Source organism: Peromyscus maniculatus, chromosome 10 (genome assembly GCF_049852395.1).
Source record: "Peromyscus maniculatus bairdii isolate BWxNUB_F1_BW_parent chromosome 10, HU_Pman_BW_mat_3.1, whole genome shotgun sequence".
In the NCBI taxonomy this organism is placed as follows: domain Eukaryota; kingdom Metazoa; phylum Chordata; class Mammalia; order Rodentia; family Cricetidae; genus Peromyscus; species Peromyscus maniculatus.
In genome coordinates this window covers 10,537,989-10,562,899 of record NC_134861.1, presented here as the reverse complement: position 1 = coordinate 10,562,899, position 24,911 = coordinate 10,537,989, and the positions used below count along the sequence as shown (strand labels likewise).

Below are 24,911 nucleotides of genomic sequence, written 5' to 3'. Positions count from 1 at the left end.
TGGAGTGGACTGCTAGAAAGGGTCGCTGTGCCACTGAGGGTTTGGAGGAGGGCGCAGCAGCAGCCAGCAAGGAAAGGATGAGTCTCACAACTGCCCGGAACTGAATTCTACCAACCAGAATGGACCTGGCGTCAGTCATTCCCGCAGCCTCTTGAGACGCCGCGGCACCTGCTCTTAGATATCAAGAGACATATAGATAGATGGACTACACTCTCTAGAGCTGGGAGCTCACAAGCAGCGATGTTGTGTGTCTGTTGGCTGTGGCTATCTCAGGAAGCAGCGGGAAACGGAGATGACTTTGACATGCTGTTCATCAGTCAGGGATGCTTTAGGAAGAGTCTGTCTTGGCAACTGTCAATAGCGTGGCAGTGAGTACCGGAGTCCAGTCGCCTCCTCATGCTGACTTCCTTTCTCTGGGAAGGACTTCAGCAGTAGGAACAAATGGGAAAATTTCCAAGGAGCAAGGTAGAAAAGGTGTCCTTGCTTTACCTCTCCTGGGTCTGCAAACCACAGACTCCAGTCCAGAGGCTGACACCAGCCTCATCACAGTCAGGTCCCTGTCCAGATGGATATGCACATCATCCATGTTCTGCTCCTCTGAGTGCACCCGGTGGAGGCTGACACCCCGAGCAGGAGGCTAATGGATCTTTTGAATGACTTGGAGAGCAGAGTCTCCTGTTCTAGGTGCATGATCCTGTCTGGTAGATGTAAGCTGGGACTGCTATCATATTGTGGCCTCCTCAAGGGAGGCCAGCATTGGGCCACTACTAGCACTAAGCGGCAGAGAGACTGTGCAAAATGAAACAGTCATCTGGCTTGAAGCAACCCTGGGTTCTTCCTCCAGTCCTCTCTGTCCCGTGCTCAGTATTGAGCCTGTGAATGTACTTAACGAACTAAGTAGGAAGTGAGTTGTCTTTAGGAACTGGGGCCAATGCAACTGTCCCCATGGCCACTGTGGAGGAAAGTATATCTAAGCTGTCAATGCCATAGTCTCCTTGGAGATATATCCCAGAAGCTGTCCCTAGTCCTACCTGTGTGGCTGCCCATGCTGGATTCTCTCCTGCTTGCTGACCTGCCGGTTGTCCCCGCTCCCCCGGCCTCTATCCCACAACTATTCCCACAGCCTCCGTACTAGCCTAATCATCCCCCAAATGAAGTGTAGAGCCCAGCACAGCCCAGAGGACACCAGGCATCATGCACCGCTTTAGTTCATCCACCCTGACCTGGTGCACCTTTCTGGGAGCTGAGTCCCCCCCCAGCCCCCCCCTCAGGCCCCCCCCCTTCCCGCCTCTGCTCCAGCTGAGAGCAGGTTCCTCTCTGTTTCCCATGTGTCAGCTGGTTTGAATCCAGGCACCAGAGAAGGCCAACCTCTGAAGCTTTGGGAGCTGCCGCTTCAGAAACACCCATTTAGGAAATCCTCCACGCTGCTCTTTGGTGAGGCTGGGAGTGGGCAGGGGAGGCCAGCTGACTTGACTGTTAACATCCAGGAGTTGTTATTCTGGCCTGAGTCCCCATCCAGGAGTGCAGCTGTGTTTTCACAGGGGGTGGTTTCGGGCAGGCCATCATCACAATTCGGTCTCCCAGGACATGCAGACTACAGCGCTGGGTGGTGTTTGGGCTTGAATATTAGTTTTTTAGGCAAGATGTTAGGTCATGAAGACAGTGGTATGACTCTGCCCGGGGGAACTGGGGTCCCCTGATGAGCTGTTGGGTGGGGCTCCAGGGGCTCTGTGTTCCCCAGCTATGCTGTGGGGTACTGTCTGCACACACACACACCCCCGGCCCTGTGCCACCCACGCACACACAACTTCACACTTCTTGCATGTATTGTGCTGTTTGCACACCATCACGTAGACATACTGGCTCCCATCGATGACAGCTTTGAAAATTACGATCCTGATGCCGTGCTTTCGTTGAAATTCTATGACAAAGGCAATACTGTTTGAAGCCGGAAATTTCAAACTAAATGTCACTCAACCTATGGGAGCCAACAAGCTGTAAATGTAGTCTTAATATAGAGTATTTTTTAAATTAGAAAAAAAAAAAAAAGTCAAGATGTGCCTGGGAATAATGATGGCGTTAAGTGAGTGAGACTGGACTAAATCCTCTCAGGGGGTTGCAGTTTTCAATAATTATACAAAAGTAAACCTAAGTCTAACATCACCAGTCGGGAGGGGTGTGCTGGAGATGGGGTACTGGGAAATGGGCTGAGCCTATGAGAAAAGGTCCCAGGGCCAAGAGAAACAGAGCTCTAAGAGGCAATGAGTGGGCAAGAATATGATGCTCAGCCTTTGTTCCAAAGACCCAAACTGCACTTGAGTGTCAGGGTCATGACAGCAAAGAGAGCCCACCTGGACCACGCCCACCTTAGACCACTAGCATGGACGCACAAGAAACAAACTATCCTGGACTCTCCAACCAAGTTGCAAAGTCAATGCTTCAAGGTCCTTGTCCATCAATACTTACCACCCACTGACTGTGCCAAGAAGGCAGCCCCCCAAAACACTGCATAGGGCACAGTATACTGGACTTCACCAGCACCTGTCACGTGGGCAGGTATCTTCTACTTGCCGCTGAGAATGAAGGATGGCACCACTTTGCCACGAGTCTACACATAGAGTACTCAGGTACGTGAGTCTTGGACACAGACTCACATACCCAGACACCTGTAGAAGACACACAAACATACCTGGACCCGCGTGATGTGCAGGTACAGGATACAGGCCACCAAGAAGCAGATCGAAAACACCAGCAGCAGCAGGACAGCCACACTCCTGGAGACAGAGGACACAGGTCACCGTTAGGTGGGAGCTAGGTACGATGTATCAGATAGGTGCCTCAGAGCTGGGCCTCTCTTCCAGGCCCCCAGAACCTCACAAGGAAGCATTGCATTATTCACTTGTCACGGGCCCTGGGGACTCACTTCACCTGGTTCTCTCCTAGTGAAGACACTTGGGCCTCCTGGGTGAGGTTCCCAAGACCATCCTCATCCATACTACCTCACCCCAAAGTTCAGCCTTGGCTTCAGGTCACATGACTTTCTGAAAGACCTTTTGTCCTAATGGAGGAAATGTTCAACTTCATGGAGCTGTACTATTGATATTTGTCTGGGAAAGATGTTTCTAGAAAAAAAAAAAAAAACCATAACCCCTAGACAAAACCATCCAGTAGACTGCCAAGTTCACAGCTGTCTGCGCAGCCCACAGCCAAGGCTTCCTGTTCGTAACAGGTATAGAGAACTTCTATGTGCTTTCTGAAAATTCTAAGGAGATGTTGTGCCCTCAAGGTAGGTCCTACTAGGAAACAAGGGCCCAAAGAAAAGGATACCTGGAGACTTCCTGGTGTCTTCCTGGACCCAAACAAAAACTCCAAGCCTATAAAGACTCATATGATGGTTAACTGTCATTTCAATCACTAGAGTTTCTTCCTTTGTAGTGTTGACTTTTTTTTTTCATTTTAATGTTTTTTAAAGTGATGTGGACCCAGAAAGCAGAAAAGCTACGTGGTTTCCTCAGAAGCCCCTCTGAGGACAAAAAAGTGCATGCCACATGAATGAAGAAGCCAAAACAACAACAAACAAACAAAACCCAAAAAACAAACAACAACAACAACAACAACAAAAACAGAAAGCCTTGGAGTTCAACAAATGAAAAACTAAAAACAGTGACGATGCTGTATGCCAACAGGCTTGTCAAAGTACTGACTGGAGTGTAGAAAGAAGGAAGGCCGGTGGCCGGTGCCCTCCTCAAATGCCAGGCACAACAGAAGAGTGACTGGGACGTGGATCTCTAGCACATAAGGACACCCAGGTCCAACCCCAGGGTTTGGTTTCAGAGTGACATGGGTTGGAACACTTGGTCCCCGGACAGTGGCACTCTCTGGGTAGGCTGCCAACAACCACTTCAGGATGTGGGGCCTCACGGGAGGAAGTGAGTCCCAGAGGATGGGCCTCGAGTCACACACACTCCACGTCTAGATCCATCCTGACGTCAGCTAACAGCCTCAGGCTCCTACCACCAAAGCTGAAAGTCTCTCCTGATGTCACATTTCCCGTCATGATGAACTGTAGCTTCAGACCGGGAGCCCAAATCAGCCCTCCTTCCCTTCAGCCAGTCACAAAAACAAGAAAAATAACCAGTACCCGCGGAGACCTGGGATTCTTGGTCACCTTCCCCTTATCACTGACTGGCTAGCGCGGGAGCAGCACTTACTGTGGAATTATCAGAAGGTAGACAAGCCCAAATAAGGCAGCCAGGATGAGGGCGAGGACAACAGCGCTGGTGAAGTACTCATCCTGAAGCTGGTGGTACTGTGGGGGAGGGGGGAGAGGGAGACGGGAGAAGGAGGAGGGAGAGAAAGAGAGAGAACAAGAGATTGATCAACCCACCTCGAAGACACAGAGTCCTGGGGGACATGGACAAGGATGGAGCCCCCAGCCACGTACTTTTTGCTCTCGTTCAACATGTTTGTACTTCAGGGTAAAGAAGTTCAGGTCTGCCATCTCCAGCTCTGTCTGGCGGGCTTCAAGAAGACGGCTGATGTACCTGTTGACACGTGTGCCCGGGGTGGTGTAGACCACGTTGGTAGAGAAAGATGAGCGGTTTCTGAGCTTCTCCGAGGCTGTTCTCAGTGCCCTCCGCTGTAGCCGCCACAGAAATAGAGAAAATAGCATCAAATGCTCCACCCTTTGAACAAAAGCACCCAAGTACCCTTGATAGTCAGCCATCCCTTATCTGCTGCAGTCTGGGCTAGGTTCAGAACGCTGAGACACTGTCATAGCGCTGCCCCTGCTGGCCAGAGTTAGCAAGGGCGGTGTCCTAACACCCAATATTCAGGTTCCCAGGTCTGTATTGCAAATTACAGAATGCCTGTTTGGTATCAGTGTAGAGAGGGCTGTGGGATTCGGTAACAAATATGCTCAGGATAAGCAGCCACCTGTACCCACTATCCCACACACGCAGGAAGGCTTCGTGGTGGATGGAGTAACCACCTTCACTCAGAAGCCCACATATGTAGGAAGGGGAGCCTGGAAGGCAGATCTAGTCTTTGCCTTTGAGGGAGGAATGGGGAGAAGTGACAGGTAGCCTGGGCTGGAAGGACCAGAGTGTGAGCCCCTGTCCTGTACATCACATGGCAGGTGTAAGAAGATACCAGATTGAGGAAAGGAAAGCAGTCCAATCCAAGGCACCTGCTGTGGTCTCACAGTCAAGGATTCAGAGCGGGGACTCTGATACTGCCCACATCTCATCAGAAGACAGACTGCTAAAATACTACAGTGCAGCTGCAGAAAGGATGGAATGAACAGACTCCTCCGCACTCCAATAAAGCAGCAAAACACAGATAATACACACAAAATTAACACAAGGCTCTGAAAGGTGGAGAGGGAGAGTGGACTTTCAGAACTCTGGGACGCAAAGAGGAACTGTATGTGACAAGGGGTCCCATGGGGCATCTTTCGTCACATCTACCCCAGACCAGGAGCTAGAGGAGCCACAACTGGAAATGTCAATGGGTGCAGGGGCCATGAGGAAAGCTATGGTCTCTTGGCCAAACAATCAAGAACGGTAAACCATAAAAGTAGAAATAACCACACAATGGCAGCCAATGACCATGTGAAAGTCTATTTGCCAAGAATCTCCAACTTCTCAGTTATACCAAACTTAGCCTACTACCTCAACCTACATAACAAAACGGCACCCCACTGCATTGTGTCAGGTCAGAGGACCTGAGGTATCCAAAGATAGCAGAAGCAAAAGCCCCTTGGCAGATCACCTTGATCCACACTCAGAAGTATTTCCTAAAATACAACATCTAGTTATTACTCAAAAAAAAAATGTAAACACTAACTTGCAGGGACCACTTCCGGTTAGTATTCCTAGCTCAAACACCATGAAGAATGGTAAAATCTTATGCATCTTCATTAAGAGTCAGAATGAGATAGAATGCCCAGCCTTATTACTATCATCTAGCTTAATTATTAGATGGAAAAGAAGAACAATAGCCCTGCTTAAAGTACATATTATTACTGACCAAGATAATTTAAAAAGTCACTGCAATTGGTTTCAATTAGTGTAGACCAAACAAGCTAAATGTTATCCTCAGTAAATTCATGTAGATGACAATCATCCCTCATCGTTTTTATACAAAAGGCTCAGGAGAGACCTGTCAAATTGCGGACAGACCGGAAACAGGGAAGGAAACACAGTGTCCCACACACTGGCAATACTCCAAGCCTTGCTAAGTCCCCACGCTGAAGCGGCTGGAGAAGGCAGGGTTTACACACACCACAGCCAGAACAAGATGCTTGGGAGAGCCCAGGTTGGCAGCGGCAGTCCAAGATTAAAACAGCACTCTGTTAGAGCAGCCGTCTCCCCAACCCCAGGCTATCCTTGCACTGTTCACTAAGATGCCCATGAAATTAGATGTGCCCAGCACCCATGAACATGATACCCAGAAATAAAGTCCCTGTTTACCAATAAGCGGCTTAGGGAAGTCAGGCCTGTGCCCACACCTGGAGGCCATTCAGCCACAAAGAAAAGGCTGGGATTTGTGTGGGCCTCCAAATGCCTAAGGCGTTTCTGGGGTAGAAAAAGCTCAGTTCATACAGTTACCACCTGCTTCCCACACAAGCTGATTTCCAGAAGAAAACAGAAAATGAGGAGCAATCCAGAACACTTGATTTCTATATCACCCACACAAGTGGCTTTCATGTTGCTTTAAATTGATAAGCTTAGATTTAAAGCAGCACACACACACACACACACACACACATACACACACACACGAGAGAGAGAGAGAGAGAGAGAGAGAGAGAGAGAGAGAGAGAGAGAGAGAGAGTCAGTCAGTCAGAGACAGACAGACAGACAGACACAGACAGAAAGAGACAGAGAAACAGAGAGAATGAATATGGGGAGGTTTCTGAGTGTAGAACAGAGGAACAAATACGTTTCAAAAATCAGAAGATAAGACTAAAGAAGGCCCCCATGCTGGTGTGGCCCCTCGACAGTCACTGCTGGTCATGGCGTCATAATCTCTGATCAGTGCCAAGTGCACAGCCCATACTCGCCAGGCATAGTATTTACAGAATGCCCAGGGATGAAACTGTACTTTCACAAACAAAAGTACCACGACCTGCTTCAGTCAATAAAAACAGAAAAGCTCCAAATATCAATGCCACATAAACCATCTCTCCTTAGGTTTAAAAATCTACGCCAAGCCTGAAAACTCAGACTGAGGGATAGTTCATGATGCAAATACAACCGCATGATACAGCGAGGCAAGAGAAGGAGAGACAGGCAGCCGAACTGCATCTGCGACACAATGAAGCTCCTTAAAGAATCCCCAGGTCCCACACTTGGGACACCGAAGGGGTCAGAGTGCCAGGTCTTACCTGGGGGTGGTGGGTGACAAATGCTTTTCATTTCTTTTTCTTGTGCATTTATGTGTTTGGGGATGTCATCCATAACGAATACCTCCGTGGGCAGGAAAGTCTCCAAAGGACAAATAGAAGGGGTGTAAATGTGTTTGGGGGCTGGGGTACACCGTCAGGACTCATCCCTGAGGTGCTACCAACAACAGTGGTGAGAACTCAAAACCGCAAGCATGGTGGAAGAGACACGGCACAGGGGCTCCGGCCAGGCTGGGGTCGGGGTGTCGTTAAAAGGAAATTATTTCAGTGACACTTTGCTAGAACACAGTGGGGCAGGCTTCCTACAAGACCTTGCAGAAGGTGCAGAGGCCATGACAACGGGCTCTTGGATTCAACTCTGACCGTAGCACAGCAGCTGGGACTGGACAGTCAAGGAGGAAGGAGGGCTCTGTGGACAGACAACTACTCAGAGCAAACATCAGAGGTCAGAGCATTCTGGCTCAAGTGACCAGGATGCCTGCTGAAGGTTGCTCTGGGTGATCACACGTCTCCAGGACGGGATGGATGGGATGAGGAACCTACCAGACATTGAAGGTGATGAGAGATTAAGGGCAGGGAGATTCTTGCTAAGACAATTAACACTGCCTCCTGAGTGGTGTGTGTGTGTGTGTGTGTGTGTGTGTGTGTGTGTGTGTGTGTGTGTGAGAGAGAGAGAGAGAGAGAGAGAGAGAGAGAGAGAGAGAGAGAGAGAGAGAGAGAGAGAGAGAGAGAGATTTGGAGCTAAAATTCCTACTATCTGTGACAGAAGCCAAGCATTTAGTATAATGCAGCCTCCAGCTGCCTGGCACACATAAAAGCTAATCCTCCCTGATGTGATCCACCATGAATGGAGCTCTTAGAATAGTCTCAGATAAAGTTCCAGCAAAGAGGAACTCATGTACAGAAGTCTTTGGGTCAAGGAACCACTATAAGCAAGAGGCAACGGAATCTTGCTTTGTCCCGAAAAACCTCTAACTGCACCAGGAAGTTTCTTTCAAGGGTATAAAATCAGTAACAACAGAGAAAAAAACAGTGGGAAAGGTAGCAACAGGTTGGAGCCAACAGACACAAGTCAAGTCGGTGTGATCTCAGAGGGCCGGACACTGGGCACTGGGGAGCCTGGCACCTTCAGGCTCAGGCACTGGCTCCGCTCAAGAGCTATCCACAAGGGGGCAGTAGAGCCCCAGAGGTCACCCCACGCTCTCTGCTAAGCCTCCTGTAGAAAACAATGTGGGTCTTCCCCAGAAGGGACATCAGGGTCTCGGGCCCTGTGTGGTTGAAGTAAAGCCTGAGACACCACCATTATCACCACCACATGCCCAGAAAATCGGAAGACCCACACGTGACCGCCTGATCATCCAAGACAGAAACCCCCGGTGTCCACAGGAAGGCCCGCACTGGAGAGCCGCCTTCACTGGCTCAGCACTGGCAGCCAGCTTTGCTAACTCTCTCCATCAAGAACAAAGCAGGAAAGGCTCTGGGTATCTACGGGATTACAGACAAAGACAGACCGACCCGCTAAAAGGAAAAAAACGAAAGCAAGCTGCTCGGTGCAAACAGATGGTTCTGGGACCGGAAATTCATTCTTAAAACCCCCACGAGAGGGTTGAAGAGAAGGGCCCAGCGGCCAAAGCACCCTCCATGCAAGCAGCAAGAGTAAGGACTGGAATGCAGCTCCCAAAACCCGTCAGAACCAGGCGGGCGTGGCAGCCCACCTGTCATTCCAGAGCTAGGCATGCAGTCTGGGGATCCTTTAAGTCAGCCGACTAGGTAGAGTAGCAGTCTGGGTGAGCTCTGGATTCCAGGGGGAGACCCTGCCTCAAAGAATAAGGCGGAGAGCAATTGAAGAAGATGCCCAACATCAACCTTTGGCCTCCACGTGCATGTGTCCACAAGTGCACCCCCCCAATACACACACACACACACACACACACACACACACACACACACATGCACAACAGGCATGCACACCACATACACGTTCAAAAATAAAAGAAAATAAAAGTCTTGAGACAGTGAGATGGCTCAGCAGGGAAAGGCATCTGCTACCATGTCTGATGGCTGAGTTTGGGCCTCAAAACTCATATAACGGCATTGGAAAACCAACTTCCGCAAGCATCCACGCGCATCCCATGGTACACAGGCATGTGGATGCACACCCACCCACAAATAACATAAAAGTTAATAATAATCTCAGCAAGTGGTGGAAGCTGAGGTTGTAGTGCTTGCATGGCGTACCTGTGAAGCCCTGGGTTCAATCCCCTGCATGAAATAAAACCAGATGTGATGCCACACATCTGTAATCCCAGTGCTTGGGAGGTAAAGGCGGGAGAATCAGAAGTTCAAGGGCATCCTTAGCTACGTGGCAAATTTCCAGGCCAGCCTGGGGTCTCTGACATGGGAATACAATTTCATAAAGGAATTATTCACAAAACAAAGAGTACCTGGAATTTTTGAGAATTGAAAAGCTCAACAGAAGTTTCAGATGACATACTGGCTGGTTTTATGTGTCAACTTGACACAAGCTAGCGTCATCAGAGAGGAAGGAGCCTCAGTTGAGGAAATGCCTCCATCAGATCCCAGTCTAAGGCATTTTCTCAATTAGTGATGAATGGGCCCAGCCCATGATAGGTGGAGCCATCCCTGGCCTGGTGATTCCGGGTTCTATAAGAAAGCAGGCTGAGCAAGCCATGGGAAGCAAGCCAGTAAGTAGCTCCCCTCCATGGCCTCTGCGTCAGCTCCTGCCTCCAGGACCCTGCCCTGTTTGAGTTTCTGTCCTGACTTCTTTCAGTGATGAACAGCAATGCTGAAGTGTAAGCCAAATAAGCCCTTTCCTCCCCAACTTGCTTTTTGGTCATGGTGTTTTGTCAAAACAATACAAAGCCTAACAAAGACTGATGATAAAGTTGAAAAAAAAAAAAAAAACTTTGCAGAACATAGAAGGAAAGAGCTTGGGGGGGTGGGTGGTGAGGGTTCAGTCAGTTCAAGAGCATCAACATCCAAACAGTAGGCCTTCCAGGAAAAATAAAAGAAGAAAGTGGAGGGAAAGAAATGGCAACATAATTCCTTTCCAGACAGGCCCTCTGGGGACATGGGGTACCGGTCCCAAGGTGACCTAAGTGAAAGTGTGTCGTGTGGCCATAGCATAAGATGGAGCACCAAGGATGGACAAGAACACACAAGTGCCATCTCACAGCGAACTGGAACAGCTCTGAATTCAGCAGCAGCCCTGGAAGGCTGGACCCAGTGAGAGGAAGAAAGCATGACCAGCTATGATGGGTTGAAGGCTTACATCACTGTAGCAGAATATTTGAAGGTGTGTTACTTTTGTTTATGTTGCATTTGTTTAACTCTGTGAAGCTGCATTACTGTGCCCGTCTAAAACACCTGATGGTTTAATAAAGAACTGGCCAATAGCAAGGCAGGAGAAAGGATAGGCAGGGCTGGCAGGCAGAGACGAATATATAGAGGGAGAAATCTGGAAAGAGAACAGATCAAGAAGGAGTCAGAGAAGGAGGAGGAGGACTCCAGGGGCCAGCCACCCATCTACACTGCCAGCCACGGAGTAAAAAACAAAGAAAGGTATTTAGGAATAGAGAGGGAAAAGCCCAGAGGCAAAAGGTAGTCGAGTAAGTTAAGGAAAGCTGGCTAGAAACTAAGCCAAGCTAAGGCCGGACATTCATAATTAAGAATAAGCTACCATGTGTGGTTTATTTGAGAGCTGAATGGTGCCCCCCCCAAAGAAGAACAAACAACAACACATCACCCCCAAATTCAAGTGCTGAAACTCTAGCTCCGACATGACAATGGAGGAGTTGGAGGTGATTTCCTTTAGAGGAGGTCCTGATGGGATTAGGCCCTTATAAGGAGAGGAGGTGAGACCAGAGTCCCGTGCCTGCCACCATAAGGACACACCAAGAAGATGGCTTCTGCAAGCCAAGGAGAGACTAGGCCGGCAGGTACCCTGACCTTGGACAGCTAGCTTCCAGGGAGTTCTACCCCTCTCAGATCGGGCTCTTTTGTTGTGGTAGCCTGGGCCGGCTGACACACCAAGCTGGAAATCAAGGCTGTGTCATGCCAGCTGAACTTTTCACACATGCAAGTCCAGTTCCCCCCAATCACTTCCTGCACCCCTTTCCACATTCCCCATGTAATGTGAGAAGTTAAGACATGAACATAGTAAGGGGCACAGGAGCCCATGAGGATAGGAAGAGAGAGACTCAGAGGATCAAGCTCAAGATTGGAAGGCTAAGACAACAGACCCGAACGACCAAACAGCAGGACAACATGTGTGTACCGTGAACTTAGACTTGGATAAATACGAAGTTCACAGTGACATACAACTTGTGCTGAGTCACAGGGTCGTGAGGGTATCGGGATGAGGAGAGTTCTAGCCAAGCTGCACCAGGGACGAGGACAGGGAGCGGTACCCTGTGTCCCTTGGCCATTCTTACCTTGTCATCGTCCTCACAGGTCATCACGTTGGAGAAAGGGATCTCAGCTTTGAACATTTTCCGGCAGTGCATGAGCTGCACCAGCAGGTAGCAGACAGTCTTGAACTTCATCCTCTTGGCTGGTTTGATATCCGAGAGAATCAAGCCAGGAAATATCTATCCAAAGACAAGGGTGGGGGAAGATATGGTCAATGAAGCAGATCTTGACTCTCGGGATGGAAACGTGACCTTAATAGTGATAGGAACTACAGGGCACCGAAATTAAGTGGCCTGGTACCTCCTGCACGCCAGGCATCCAGAAATCTATGTACTCCCTCTCATGTGAGCCCGCACTTTCAACTAAACCAGTACCTTCACATGAACAGGCCCACTCACCTAACCCATCACCCGAACCAGAACCCACACCTTCAAGAGAACCATCTCCCACCTAAATCATCATGTGAGGACCTACCTATATCTGAGCACACACCCTCACCTGAGCACACACCCTCATCTGAGCACACACCCTCACCCGAGCACACACCCTCACCCGAGCACACACCCTCACCCGAGCACACACCCTCACCCGAACACACACCCTCACCCGAGCACACACAGCACACACCCTCACCTGAACACACACCCTCACCTGAGCACACACAGCACACACCCTCACCTGAACACACACCCTCACCCGAGCACACACAGCACACACCCTCACCCGAGCACACACCCTCACCTGAACACACACCCTCACCTGAACACACACCCTCACCTGAACACACACCCTCACCTGAGCACACACCCTCACCTGAGCACACACCCTCACCCGAACACACATCCTCACCTGAGCACACACCCTCACCCGAGCACACACCCTCACCTGAGCACACACCCTCACCCGAGCACACATCCTCACCTGAGCACACATCCTCACCCGAGCACACATCCTCACCCGAGCACACACCCTCACCCGAGCATACACCCTCACCCGAACACACACCCTCACCTGAACACACACCCTCACCTGAACACACACCCTCACCTGAACACACACCCTCACCTGAACACACACCCTCACCCGAGCACACACCCTCACCTAAGCACACACCCTCACCTGAGCACACACCCTCACCTGAACACACACCCTCACCTGAACACACACCCTCACCTGAACACACACCCTCACCTGAACACACACCCTCACCCGAGCACACACCCTCACCCGAGCACACACCCTCACCCGAGCACACACCCTCACCCGAGCACACACCCTCACCCGAGCACACACCCTCACCTGAACACACACCCTCACCTGAGCACACACCCTCACCTGAACACACACCCTCACCTAACAAGCATAGTTACCTGAACCCCTTCACTCGCCTGAGTTCACCCCCTCCTCTGAGCCCACCCCTCATCTGTGTCAGAACCCTCGATTTATTCCAGGCCATCCAATCAGCTCGAACGGTCATCTGAGCCTTGGAAGCATCTCTGTCCCCCTCAATCCTGACCACATCATTTTTTTCCTGGCTGTGTGACCTGAAGCATCCAACGCAGGATGGTCAGAGCGCCCTCTTGCACAGCATCTGTAAGTTTACAAAGATTTGTACCCCAACCTCTTTCAGGAAGTTCATGGCCACTATGCAAAGGAGGGGCCACAGAAAGGACAAAGGACCCGAAGTGGCCCGGTCATCCCCAGATTGCTGGCTCTCCAGACTCTTACCAACTCTTGTCTCTTCTCCCCCTCCTACATATATGATACAAAGCCCTGCACCCAATATATCTCAGCCCACATGGGAGAGCAGGAGGTGAGAACCATGGTTTCTTTAAAGCTCTGCTGGGCCAGGCTGTTTCATGACTGAATGAGGGGGGCGGGCTGTCCACCTTTCTCCGATGGGATGGCACAATAAAGAAGGTCTCGATGTTGTGAGTTCTCAGGAAGGTGTTCCTCTCGTGGCCATGACCCGGCTCGACCTCGTAGTCCCCATTCAAGCACGCGAGGGTCGTCTTTGTGATGTGAACCTTCCTATGAGAGAAGGATGCAAAGCTGAGTGTGAACTCACAAGCGTGGCTGCGCAGGGTCCTGGGTGAGGCACTCTCACTTGGGGTCACAGCAGAGGTTGGGGCACATGCACTCATGTTCCAATGCGTGAGTAACCTGGGAAGAAAGGACTGGAAGGCCCAGGCAAGCCAAGTGATGGGGTGCACAGCCAGGAAGGCAGGATCGGGTTGGCGAAAGCCACAAAGGATCAGGAAGAGCCCCAACGGAGAGAAAGAAACAATCAGAAGTTTGTAATAAAGAAGATGAGAACAAAGCAGAGTGGAAAAAGAAAGGGGAAGACTTCACAGCCAGCCCAATGAGGAGCTGCAGGTCCTGGATGCGGGGGCCAGAGGGCAGAGGGCAGTGGAAAATGCTAAGGGAACCTCCACCTTCTGCTTCTCTGCCAGGCCAGCTCTTCCCTAGATTTTCTGAATTCCCTATAGGAGAAAGCCTTGAGTTCATGTTCAAACTCTGCAGCTGACTGAGAGACAGGGTAAATGGTCGGGGCATGAATTGACTCTAAAGTCACAGCATTTTCCATGCAGAGGTGTGAGAAAATAAAACACAGAAGTAATAACAAGGCACGAGAATACCCCATGTACCAGGATAAAGTCCCCATGCACATCTGGTCTGACCCACACTGGGTTTCTGCAGATGTGCACTGGACCTCAGCCAGGTCCTATGGAGGGTCAAAGGTGAACCTACCCAAGTACCCTCAGGATCAAATGCTTGAAATGAGGACTCTAGCAAAGGCGCTCGGCCACCTTCCACCCAAGCTACAACTTACCCAGGTAAGCCAGCAGCCTCCATGACATTGGCCAGGGTCACATCATTGGACCAGACATCGTATTGCCACTTGCGTAGGCCCAGGACTCCACAGAGGACCCTGCCGGTGTGTAGCCCGACACGCATGTTCAGGTCCACTTCAGTAGCCTCGGCCACGGATCTGTAACACAGGTACAGGGCATGGGGCCGAAGGCTGCCTGGCAGGGACCTCAGTAGGCTGTCACGGCTGCACTGTGAAGCCATGAGCACAGGGGAATAGGCTGCTTGGGTTTGTGATGTGACAGGTACCAGGGTGTCTGATCAGAGGACAGCAGCACATCTCTGCCTACCCGTGAGCTAAAAGTCAGCCACATCGATGGGCAGCAAACTCTGTGAACTACCCACATAGCATCCTCCCGCCCCTCCCCACCCAGGGAAGTCTCCAAGAAGAAATGAACCCAGGACCTCAACGTAGATCTTCTGAGGAAACAGTCTGGGGAAGTGGACGAAGGCAGAGCACGTGCAGAAGGAATTAAGGACTTGGGCACCAGCCAGTCTGGCCAACTGAGGATACACCACTCTTGGTCCCTGAGACTCAGTGTCCTGGCGTGTGAGTCTGGCTCTGGCAACATTAGCACTGACAATGTCTGGAATTGCTTCAGAGCTCCCCTGGTACACCTCAATGCAGGAGATGTAAACCACCTCCTTCCAGCCTTTTCTATTCCATTCTTAGAGAACACCAAGGGATGCTCCACGAGGGACTCTGGGAAGAACACCATCTCCTTGTCACTGAAGGTGTGTGATCATATGGCCAACAGTGCAGCCTTCAGTGAGACTCCCTCTGGTCTGTGTGGTATCACCTAGGAGGATGTTGCAGGTCACATTTTCAGTAATAAAAGAGCATGTATGGATTGACCCTGCCCGGTGTCTGGCTAACCTTCACCCTGACTTCTGTTTACAAACTGCCCACCCTGCTCCCACCTGGCATACATGCACAACATATACCCATACCCTCTGGCCTCCCCTTGGTCCCCACCAGGTGCTCCCCTGATCTGTCTTTCAAATAGGACAGCTGCCCCTTGCCTCTGTGCTTGGGCAGGCAAGATGCAAGAGCCAGATGCAGCCCAAGGGCAGGGACCTGAATTCCTAGTGCAGAATCAGTTTCAGTGATTCCAGAAGTACAAGTGGAAGTCAGACTATTGCTAAGTCTTTAAGATCCATTTTGTTTTTCACATTTTGAATGAAACTTTTAAAACTTTAACTTTGTTCCCAGTGGCCTGCCAATCTTCAATAAGAGACACTGAAATGAAACTCCAATAAGAAAATCTGCATTTTCAAACCCACATGAGCAACATGAGCAACGTTCGTGGAGACACCTGCCCTTCCTGTTCTGGAGCACATTCACCATCTCTGTTTCCGCAGTCACAAAAGGTAAGGCAGCCTGGGGACTGCCAGGATATGCATTTGCCCGTGTCTACAAATGCCCACAAGCTCCCTTAAGCCTTCCAAACCAGCTGTTTTGGATCCCTGTGAGCTGGGATCCGCCTAAGCTCACAAGGCCCCCCCATGTCTGGCACCTAACACCGTCTGCCAACACTCAGTCTTTCCTGGCAGCTTCTGCCTCTGGTATGTCAAGGCTGGCACCACTGAATCCATAGCACCCTGGAGAGTGTCTTCTAACGAAACAGCCCATCCAGCTGTTCTGCTGTGGCACCTCTTGGCTCCCTTATACCCAAGCACGATTTGTCCAAATCCAACATAAACTTTTACTTCCTTTCCAGGACACCAGGATTTCCACAGCCCATCGGCTTTATTCATCCTATTATTTCTTATTTATGCTCTCAGAGTGACTTATCTATCACAAGTATTTCCTATGTTGGAAGAATGCGGTCCTGACCCTGGTTGGTGCTGGATCCCAATAGGAAGCAGCCAATCCTGAGGCACAGGGCCCTTCTCCCCTCTCGGTGTACATAGATCCTGGCCGACATAAAACCAAGAGCGTAGATGAAAGGACGAATCTGCGTTCTGTTCAACAAGAACCTGCTGAGTTCACATTGCTTGGCCATTCTTCCAAGCACCATGGATACAGCTGTGCACACAACAGAGAAAAAATAGAAAGGGTGGAATGGGCACTCGAAACAGTGATTTGCTGTCATCTAGGCAGAATTCCCCAGAAGCAGAGATAACACATGTGCCTGAGGCGGCCCCCAGCCTCCATCCTTGCATGATAGAAGACTACAGCAACCCCCTTCCACCCAATGCGTTCCAACTTGTGCCTTCAACACAAGGGCTCCTAACTTCCCCTCCCGGGCCTCCGCTTCACCATCTATAAAAATGCAATCATCGGCTTTAATATACATGCTCAGAATCCCAAGGTCCCCTAAATATTATGCCAGATTTTTTTTTTTTGTAGTGAGTGGAAATTCGGAAGTATATAGCATTCTCCACCCCAGAGAAAACTCCAATTAAACACATCCACAAGGCTGACTCTAAAAACCAGAATCCAGTACTTAGACAAAGCAATCCTCAAGGTTAGTCTGTACTGAGAGACTGGCATGTGCTGTGGCTCACACACAGCCAGGTGAAGAAAGAAATGCCTGGGTATAGGAACGTTAGCCTAGAGACCATGGGCATCCACCAATGACTTACTGATGGGGCAATCTGTCCTCACCAGCTCAGAGGTGGGTCACTGGGGGGAAACCCGTGCATTTCCCAATTCAGCAGAGCAGCTCAAAAGCAAGGCCAGGGTAGATAATATCTATTTAGAAAGAAAGCACTTTGTGCACTTGGAAGGCACGTGGAAGAATAATTAGGTCACTGTTCCCATCTCACTTGTGCCAGCAGGGGCTTCCCTGTGACGTGGACAGACTTGTACAGGACCACGGGCAGCAGAGCGGAGGGAATCCTGGGGAAATCCTGCAGCAGAGGGCCTCCCTCTTCTTGGGATGGCTCCTTCTGCCTGGGAGCTGGTGAATCATCCCCTACCGAGGCTGCGGAAATCCTCCCACTCAGCTACGGCATCTGAGAGACGCTCAGTCCTCACAACCACCACGTCTCCATTCACAGCCAGAGAGGACGAAGCGTTCGAGGAAAATGAAACACCACCCCAGACTGGGAACCAGGAACCCACAAGCTTCTCTCTAGCCTCAGCAACCAGAGGTCCTGGGGTCCAGTCACTCAGGGAACGTGGAGGTCTAGTCCACGGTGGGAGGGGAGGGGTATAAGCAGAAAGGGGAGGAGGCACAGACCGTGTTGGATGGGGGAGGAGGGGGAGGAAGACTCAACTACTTCACCACCAGCATGCCTGCCCTCATGGACATCTGGGAACAGAGCTTAGAAGGAGTTATTTTCTGAGGCCTGAGCAGCATAGAAATCCTTAGATGCCCATCAAAATAAGGCCACTGGGGGGTAGAGTGGGAGGTGTCCTCGCCCTTCGGATACCTGCCAACCCTGGTACAACAGCTGAGGAGATGGCCCTAAAGCCCCTTCTTCTTGGTATTGCATTGCAGGGATATAAAAGTGAGGAACACAGATGCTCTACACTTTAGGGGTCTCTATCCCATTCTGGGTCCACTCCAGGGCTGCCTGGGGTTGCAGAAAAACAATGTCCTCAACCTCTGAACTAATCAATGACAAGACAACAGGCATGGGGGGCCTGAGTTTAAAGGTTAGAAAAGAAAAATAAAGTGAATGTTTCTGTCTATTTTCCCCATAGGAATGAACAGTCTTAGGAAGTAAAATAACCAGATTGTTATACAGTCGTTGACAAGGGAAGTGTCCTGACCCCTCCAGCCTGGGGAGAAATCAGGACCAGTCTAGCAGACTTCTATCTGCATTCTCACTTGGAGCAGCGCCTGCCCTGATGGCACCCTTCCTTGTCTGGCCCATGCGCCTTCCCTGCACAAGCCCATCCTATATGCACAAGTGTCGGAATGGACTGCCATGCTCCCAACAGCCAGCAGTCCTGGCCAGGTTCTGCCAGCAAAGCCTCGTTTGAACTTAACAGCTGATCATGGAGACCAGACCCAGCTGGGTCAGAGGATAGTGGCCTCCCCATCACCCTTCATCATTGCACCATGCATCCCAGAGATGTATGTGCAGGAAACAGTTCCAGAATCTTCCAGTAACCATGCTAGTCTTTGAGTCTCAGAAAAGCTCTCTGTCCAGTCAGAATTCTCAAACCTACAAAAGACCTATGGCTCCTGAAAAATGGGCACTTCAGGCCCACAGACTGAGCTATTTACTGGTCACTGGGACATACTGTCCATCACTCGGGGACATTTTAAAAAAAGAGGTCATTTCAGAATCAAAGAATCCAAACCGTTGAAGCCCGCTAGCTTCCTCTAGATACTGGGAGGCACCTCTGGTCCAGATGGCTCCAGACAGAAGGAAGACGTAGTTAAGGGCATAGGCACTGCCCCCCACATTGGGGCATATAGCACAAGGCCCAGCATGGCATCCTGCACATGTATGGGCTCCAGCGCTTCACTGGTTCTCCCGAGGTCTTCTCCAAGAGTCACAGTGTTTCCAAAGCTCCCAGATGCCCCACTCCAAGGTCAAGAAACAAAACCACATGAACACCCTGCTTTGCCTGGACATGCCTGTCCTCTAGATAAACATGTTCTGTCTTGTGTGATTCTGCGCACCCCTCTGAAACAGGGGCACAAGCAGGCTGGTATGGCCATCAGGGAAGGTGCCAGTTGCCATATGGAATCTTTCTGGGAGATCCAGAGGCCAGCCAATGCTGAGCACACATGGGCCATCCCTGGCTCTGTGCAATTCTCACGGGAAGAAGGGCTGTTAGATTCTCTTGGATGAACTCAAGCTGCTTGCTCCTTCCCGTCCAGAGCCAGAAATTCAGGTCACAGAAAGACTCTAAGCTCATGGGATCTCGAGGCTGTATGACTATAAGACGGAGTGGAAAGCAGTCCAGGAAGGCAAGGCAAGGCCACCAAGCCCCAGGCTCTCCAGCCTCTCATGACAGAGACAGAGACACAGAGACAGAGAATTCCAGCTGAAATACTGGAGGAACAGTGAGGAGACCATGAAGCAGAGCAAGTTGGGCAGGGTGGCAAGGTATCGGCTCAGCCTCAGCAGGTGGATATGGCACTCCACAGAAATGCCTTAGAATTGAAGCACATGCCAACTTTATAAGAGAGACTGGAAAGAAAGGAAGGCCTGCGCCCCATGTGAGAAATAAGGCTCCTGAACTCGGAGAGACCATGGAAAGCTGCCAGAGAACACAGGCAGGAAGGGCATCCAGTCTGCAGGGTACAAAGCCACTGTGAGCTACCTGGTCACCCCAGTCAGGTGGAGCCCCCACCTAACTTTACCTGGATCTACATAGCACACCCTCTGTCTCAGATCTTCCACCTACAAAGCCTCATTGTACCTGAACCAGGTCACACAAAACAGGACGTGGTAAAATATGCGACCTGTCTATACATGATGCATGATGGGAAGTGGAATGCAGAGTGATATACTATAGCCATGCTGGCTTCAGAAGGTAGCACAGGCCCTGATACACTGAGCCTGCCTTCTACATTTACAGGGACACACCCACTGAGGACACTGCCTCATTCATCACAAAGCCCTAACCAGCGGCATGAGATGGAGTCACCCAATGACTGTCTGTCAAATCCGCAGCTCACCAGCCACCAGGTTTCATCCATCACTTCTTCTTTTCTTCCTTTTGTTATGAGTATATACAAAGGTAAAAACAATGGGTTCCATTATGACAATTTCACACATGGATAGATAGTGTACTTTAATTCATCAACTGTTTCCTGATTTAAACACCAGAGAGAAAAGGAGCCTAAAGACACAATGATGCTACCTCATCTTGGTTTTTCTGGCTTTAAGAATACATATTGTCTTTGCCTCAACAACCTGTCCTGGACTCACGGGGCTCCTGCTGAACATCAAATTACCATACTTGGAGTCAGAGTATGGTGCCATTGCATATTATTACATCATGTGGCATACATATGTGATACCCGATATAATATATGGCACAATACAGACACGCACATGATAAATATGACACATGGTATTAGGATGTGATACAGGCGAGGGGTGGTGATGATGGGGCAGGATAGGTAACATGGCAGAGGATATGTTGTCTGCTTCCACACATGATACATGATAATATATCATATGCAACTGTGATCCTTTTAATTTATTTTTATTATATGTGTGTGGGTGTTTTGCCCGCATGTATGTCTGTGGGCCACATGCATGCAGTGCCCACAGAGGCCAGAAGAGGGCAGGTGTCCGAGCCCCTGGAACTGCAGTTTCTGAGCATTGTGAGCACCTTATGGGTGCTGGGAATCAAACCCAGGTCCTCTGGAAAAGCAGCCAGTCCTCTTAACCTTCTGAGCCATCTCTCCAAACCCTAATAGTGATTTGATGTGACCTGGGACACACAATATAACATCCTTCCAGGGAACAATAGATAGTCATTGCCAGGCATCTTCCTCTTCTCCCTTCCTTACCCCCCTTGCGGCAGAACACATTTTCCAGCTGCCTTCCCCCGGGGCAGTGACTCCTGCATCTAGGGATTGATCATAGGCACCAGGGAACTTCTTCACTCTCATTTCATAGAGTGGAGCTCAGATCAGCTCCTGAGGGCTTCTGGCAGGAGCAGTCCTGGAGAGCTAGTCCCTGCAGAGCCAACTTTGGTGTTCAGGGCAGCCATAGTGCTGGCTGCTTCCTTACACCTGTCCCCAACTGTGTGGATGCTGTGTGTGTGCATGCCTGCACACGGCAGCCACTTGACAGCTTCCTTGAGTAGCTTTTATGTCAGTACTTTCCACTCTAAGCATGAACTTTACACCACCACTTCCTGAGAACAGCTCATGGAAACTACCTGCCACTCCGCTGAGACATCTACCTTCGTCCATCAGTCCCACACCTGGAATACATCACCATCTCTGACAAGGCCAGCCGCAGCTGACCAAGAAAAGGTAGGCTGGGTCTCACAGGAGAACCCACTCCACAGGAACTCACATGCCCAGACTTCGGCCCCCTCTTCCCACAGAGCACCAGAGGCAATCGGCTACCCAGAAGAACACTGGCTGGCTTTGAATGGGCTTGTGCCCTCAGCCTTCCTCAGTGCCTCCCCAAGCTCAGTTACAGAGGTCCCTTATGGGCACACTAGACACACAAAGGATTTCTGTGCACAGAGCAATGCATCATAAACCGAGAGGAGGGCTCACCAATGCATCCCCTCTCAATGCAAGTGGGTCACTCTGACCCCGCCCCCTCCCAATGCTGCCTCAGCCTCTGCAGTCGGAGACAGACGTGGTGACGGCGCAACACTTACGTGATGGTATCGATCATGTCAAGTCCCATCTCCACACAGCAATGGGCGTGATCAGTCTTGGGCTGGGTGAGGCCCGACACACAGTAGTAGCAGTCCCCAAGGATCTTGATGCGGCGACAGTGGTTTTCCTTTGGGGAAAGCACAGCACAAGATCATTGCAGAGTTGCTGCTGGTGAGTATGCTGGTGTGTGGCCTTCAGTGGCCAGGGTCAGGCTCGTAAGGGTGCTCCCCTCAGGGCCCCCAATACCCTCACTTCTTTCTACTGGGATCGTGTATCTCCCCCGTCTTCTCTATTTAGCCAACACCACCTGGACCTTCAAGGTCCAGGAGTAAGGCCACCTTTTAGGAATGTACCCCCATCCACTTCACTTACACAGTGCCCCCCCAACCCCAACCATGGTCCAGCCCTTCTGGAAGGCATTCAATCTAGAAGGAAGTCCAAGCCATACCCACACAGAAGTCCCTGCCGCTCTGAACCTCCCACCTTGGATCACATTTTCCCATTTATATTAAGATATGAAGAATGCATGCTGAGTCTCCCATATCTGAAATTCTAAGAGCCAGAAGCACTTCCAGATCTTTTTTTCTTTATTGTCAGATTTAGAAAGACTGGCATAGACTTTACTGGCGGGCATACCCAATCTAAAAGCTTCAAATTCCTAAAGTTTTTGAGTGTCACATGATGCTCAAAGTCTTAGCTTTGGAAGAATTTCACAGTTTGGATATTCAGGTTAAGATTGTTTACGCTGCCACAGCACCTCTGAGGGGACGCACTCACAGCGTCCCCTAGAACATCCATGCAGGGGGCATGGACACCCCTCCTCCAGGGAGGATGGGTGGATTTCAGTAAGGAGCAAGTCAGTCACACACTACTCTGAAACCTGACACATGCTGACAGATCCACATATCATTGTGACTGTCATTTTTATTTCAAGGAAATCATTAGAATATGCAATGCTAGAGCCAGGGAAATGACTCAGTAGGTAAAGGCCCTTGCCACCAAACCTGACCACCTGAGTTTGAACACTGGAACTCACAGGGTGAAAGGAGAGAATTGAATCCCGCCAGTTGGCCTCTAAACACGCGCGCGCACACACACACATCATGGCATGGCGCCCTTCCCACACACATGGAAAATAAAAATTTAAAAAGTAATTAAGAGGGGTGGTAGAACACAGGAGGCATGAGAGGGGGAAAGGTTTACTTAGGGATGTGGAGATTCAGGAAAAGATGGATGGCAGGTGGGTTAGCAAAACTAAGGCTATGTGAAGAAACTATATGAAATCTAATAGTTTCTAAATTAATTTTTAATATATTATATATTTTTAAAGGATTTGAACAGAAGTATCCTGCATAGGTGGACAACATGCTTCCAGAAGACATGGGTTATTAAATGAAATTTTCAGTGCCAAGCACTGGATACCTCTCTCTGAGTTATTGGTCATAGAGGCCCCAGATGCATCCATAATAACACACACCATGAGAACTGTTCTTGGTTGCTCCCAATAACTGATGGTAAGACCTTAGTGCTGAAGACACCACTCACTTTGGATGCAGGACCTAGAAGTCAACCTCACCCAGGGAACTCTCCCTGCTGGCGAGCTTACACAGTGACAGGAGTTATGCAGACTGCTGGGGAGGCAAACATGGGGATGCCCTTACCCAGTGCTGGATGCGCATGCTACAATACTGCCCTGCTGGCAAGATGTGCCCAATGGTGCAAGAGTGGCATGATGGTGATGCATGTTGCTAACCACTTTCTGACCGGATACGAGGACCCCTGCGCAAGAGGGAATTCATGCCTGGCACTCTATACATGGTCAAAAGCCCATGGCTGGAGAGACGGCAGGCCCTCGCAGGGAACTTACTGTTGCTATTTTCTTAAACGGTCATACTATACTCTAACATGTATAGTATAAACTATACTATGGTCTAAATATTTACGTTTAGACCATAGATTTGAGCTTCTCTCAACTTTGGCCAAAGATGTTTCCTTTTACAGTGGGTAGTGGTTAAGGCAGAGACTCAGAACTGGTTAAAGGGCTGAGTACAAAAAACACTCGGTGTTCAGCTGTGGGGAGGTCATCTATATCAACCTCCACCACCCAAGGCTCAGGAACTTCACAGAAGAGGGGGCAGAAAGAATGTAAGAGCCACAGGATGGGAAGGAAATCTGTGTACAACACTCATGTCACATGCAGATCAACTCATAGCAATGATGTTATCTGTATAAGATCAAACAGTTCGAAATCCCAGCATGATGGGTCAGGGGCCCCAGAGGATGCACCCCTATTGGAGGAGATGCAGGCAGTTAACCGGTGTTGAGGGAGAGTCACTCTCCTTTGGGGACATGGCTGCTGACAGGTTGCACATACTGCAGTTGATGACCGCACATGGGCAGCACTAATTAGATAAGGAGGTATTAACAGCAATGAGAAAGAGGACATGAAATTGGGATGGAGATGGTTTGGGGACCAAGAGGGTATTGGAGGGAAGTAGCGGTGGATGGATATGGTCAATATCCACTGTATAAATAAAACTTTCAAAAAATAAAAAATAACTTAAAAAAACACCACAGTTCTCAAACAGCTCCATTTCAGGTCCCCTTAACATCTGGAAATAATCAAAGCCATACCAAAAATAACCTTTGCACAGGTTAGTTATAGCTGTTGACATTTGCCCAGAAGCACCCACACTGAGACATTTTAAACAAATGTCTTTTAAGGTGATAGTTGCAAAATAAACCATTTGCAATGTTAACTAAATTCAAGTGAGAATCTTGCCTGAGATGACCACTTCTGGGAGTCTATGATACCTATTTTCAGAGCAGACAGCCAGAAGATTTGGCCCATGTCTGCTTCAAGCTAAGACATGCAGGAAGACAATGGCCTCACTTCCTGCAGGACATTTAGATGAGGACGGACTTCACAGACCATA

At 49.8% G+C, this 24,911-nt stretch overlaps 2 protein-coding genes across 12 annotated transcripts in view; one reads left to right on the top strand and one right to left on the bottom strand.

Moving 5' to 3' along the window:
• LOC107400698 (uncharacterized) overlaps positions 1-23,386 on the top strand; it is a 30,690-nt gene extending 7,304 nt beyond the window's left edge. The window contains exons 2-6 of one of the 11 annotated variants that reach the window (XR_013042757.1): positions 11,882-11,949; positions 13,291-15,445; positions 15,924-16,081; positions 17,492-22,146; positions 23,306-23,386. Coding sequence is in view for 10 of the 11 variants with exons in the window: in XM_076545945.1 (XP_076402060.1) it covers positions 12,220-13,320 (1,101 nt within the window). In the remaining variant the exon portion in view is untranslated. Of the gene's footprint in view, positions 1-11,881; positions 11,950-12,011; positions 15,446-15,923; positions 16,082-16,431; positions 17,418-17,491 lie in introns of those variants that run through there. The other 10 variants (XM_076545945.1, XM_076545942.1, XM_076545943.1 and 7 more) reach the window with 10 other exon arrangements.
• Positions 1-24,911, bottom strand: part of Adcy1 (adenylate cyclase 1) — a 129,624-nt gene that overhangs the window by 38,410 nt on the left and 66,303 nt on the right. The window contains exons 5-11 of the mRNA XM_006973013.4: positions 21,975-22,102; positions 14,673-14,831; positions 13,729-13,870; positions 11,863-12,018; positions 4,445-4,639; positions 4,212-4,309; positions 2,690-2,774 (exon numbers count right to left, since the gene is read on the bottom strand). Of these exons, the coding sequence (XP_006973075.2) occupies positions 2,690-2,774; positions 4,212-4,309; positions 4,445-4,639; positions 11,863-12,018; positions 13,729-13,870; positions 14,673-14,831; positions 21,975-22,102 (963 nt within the window). The remainder of the gene's footprint in view (positions 1-2,689; positions 2,775-4,211; positions 4,310-4,444; positions 4,640-11,862; positions 12,019-13,728; positions 13,871-14,672; positions 14,832-21,974; positions 22,103-24,911) is intronic.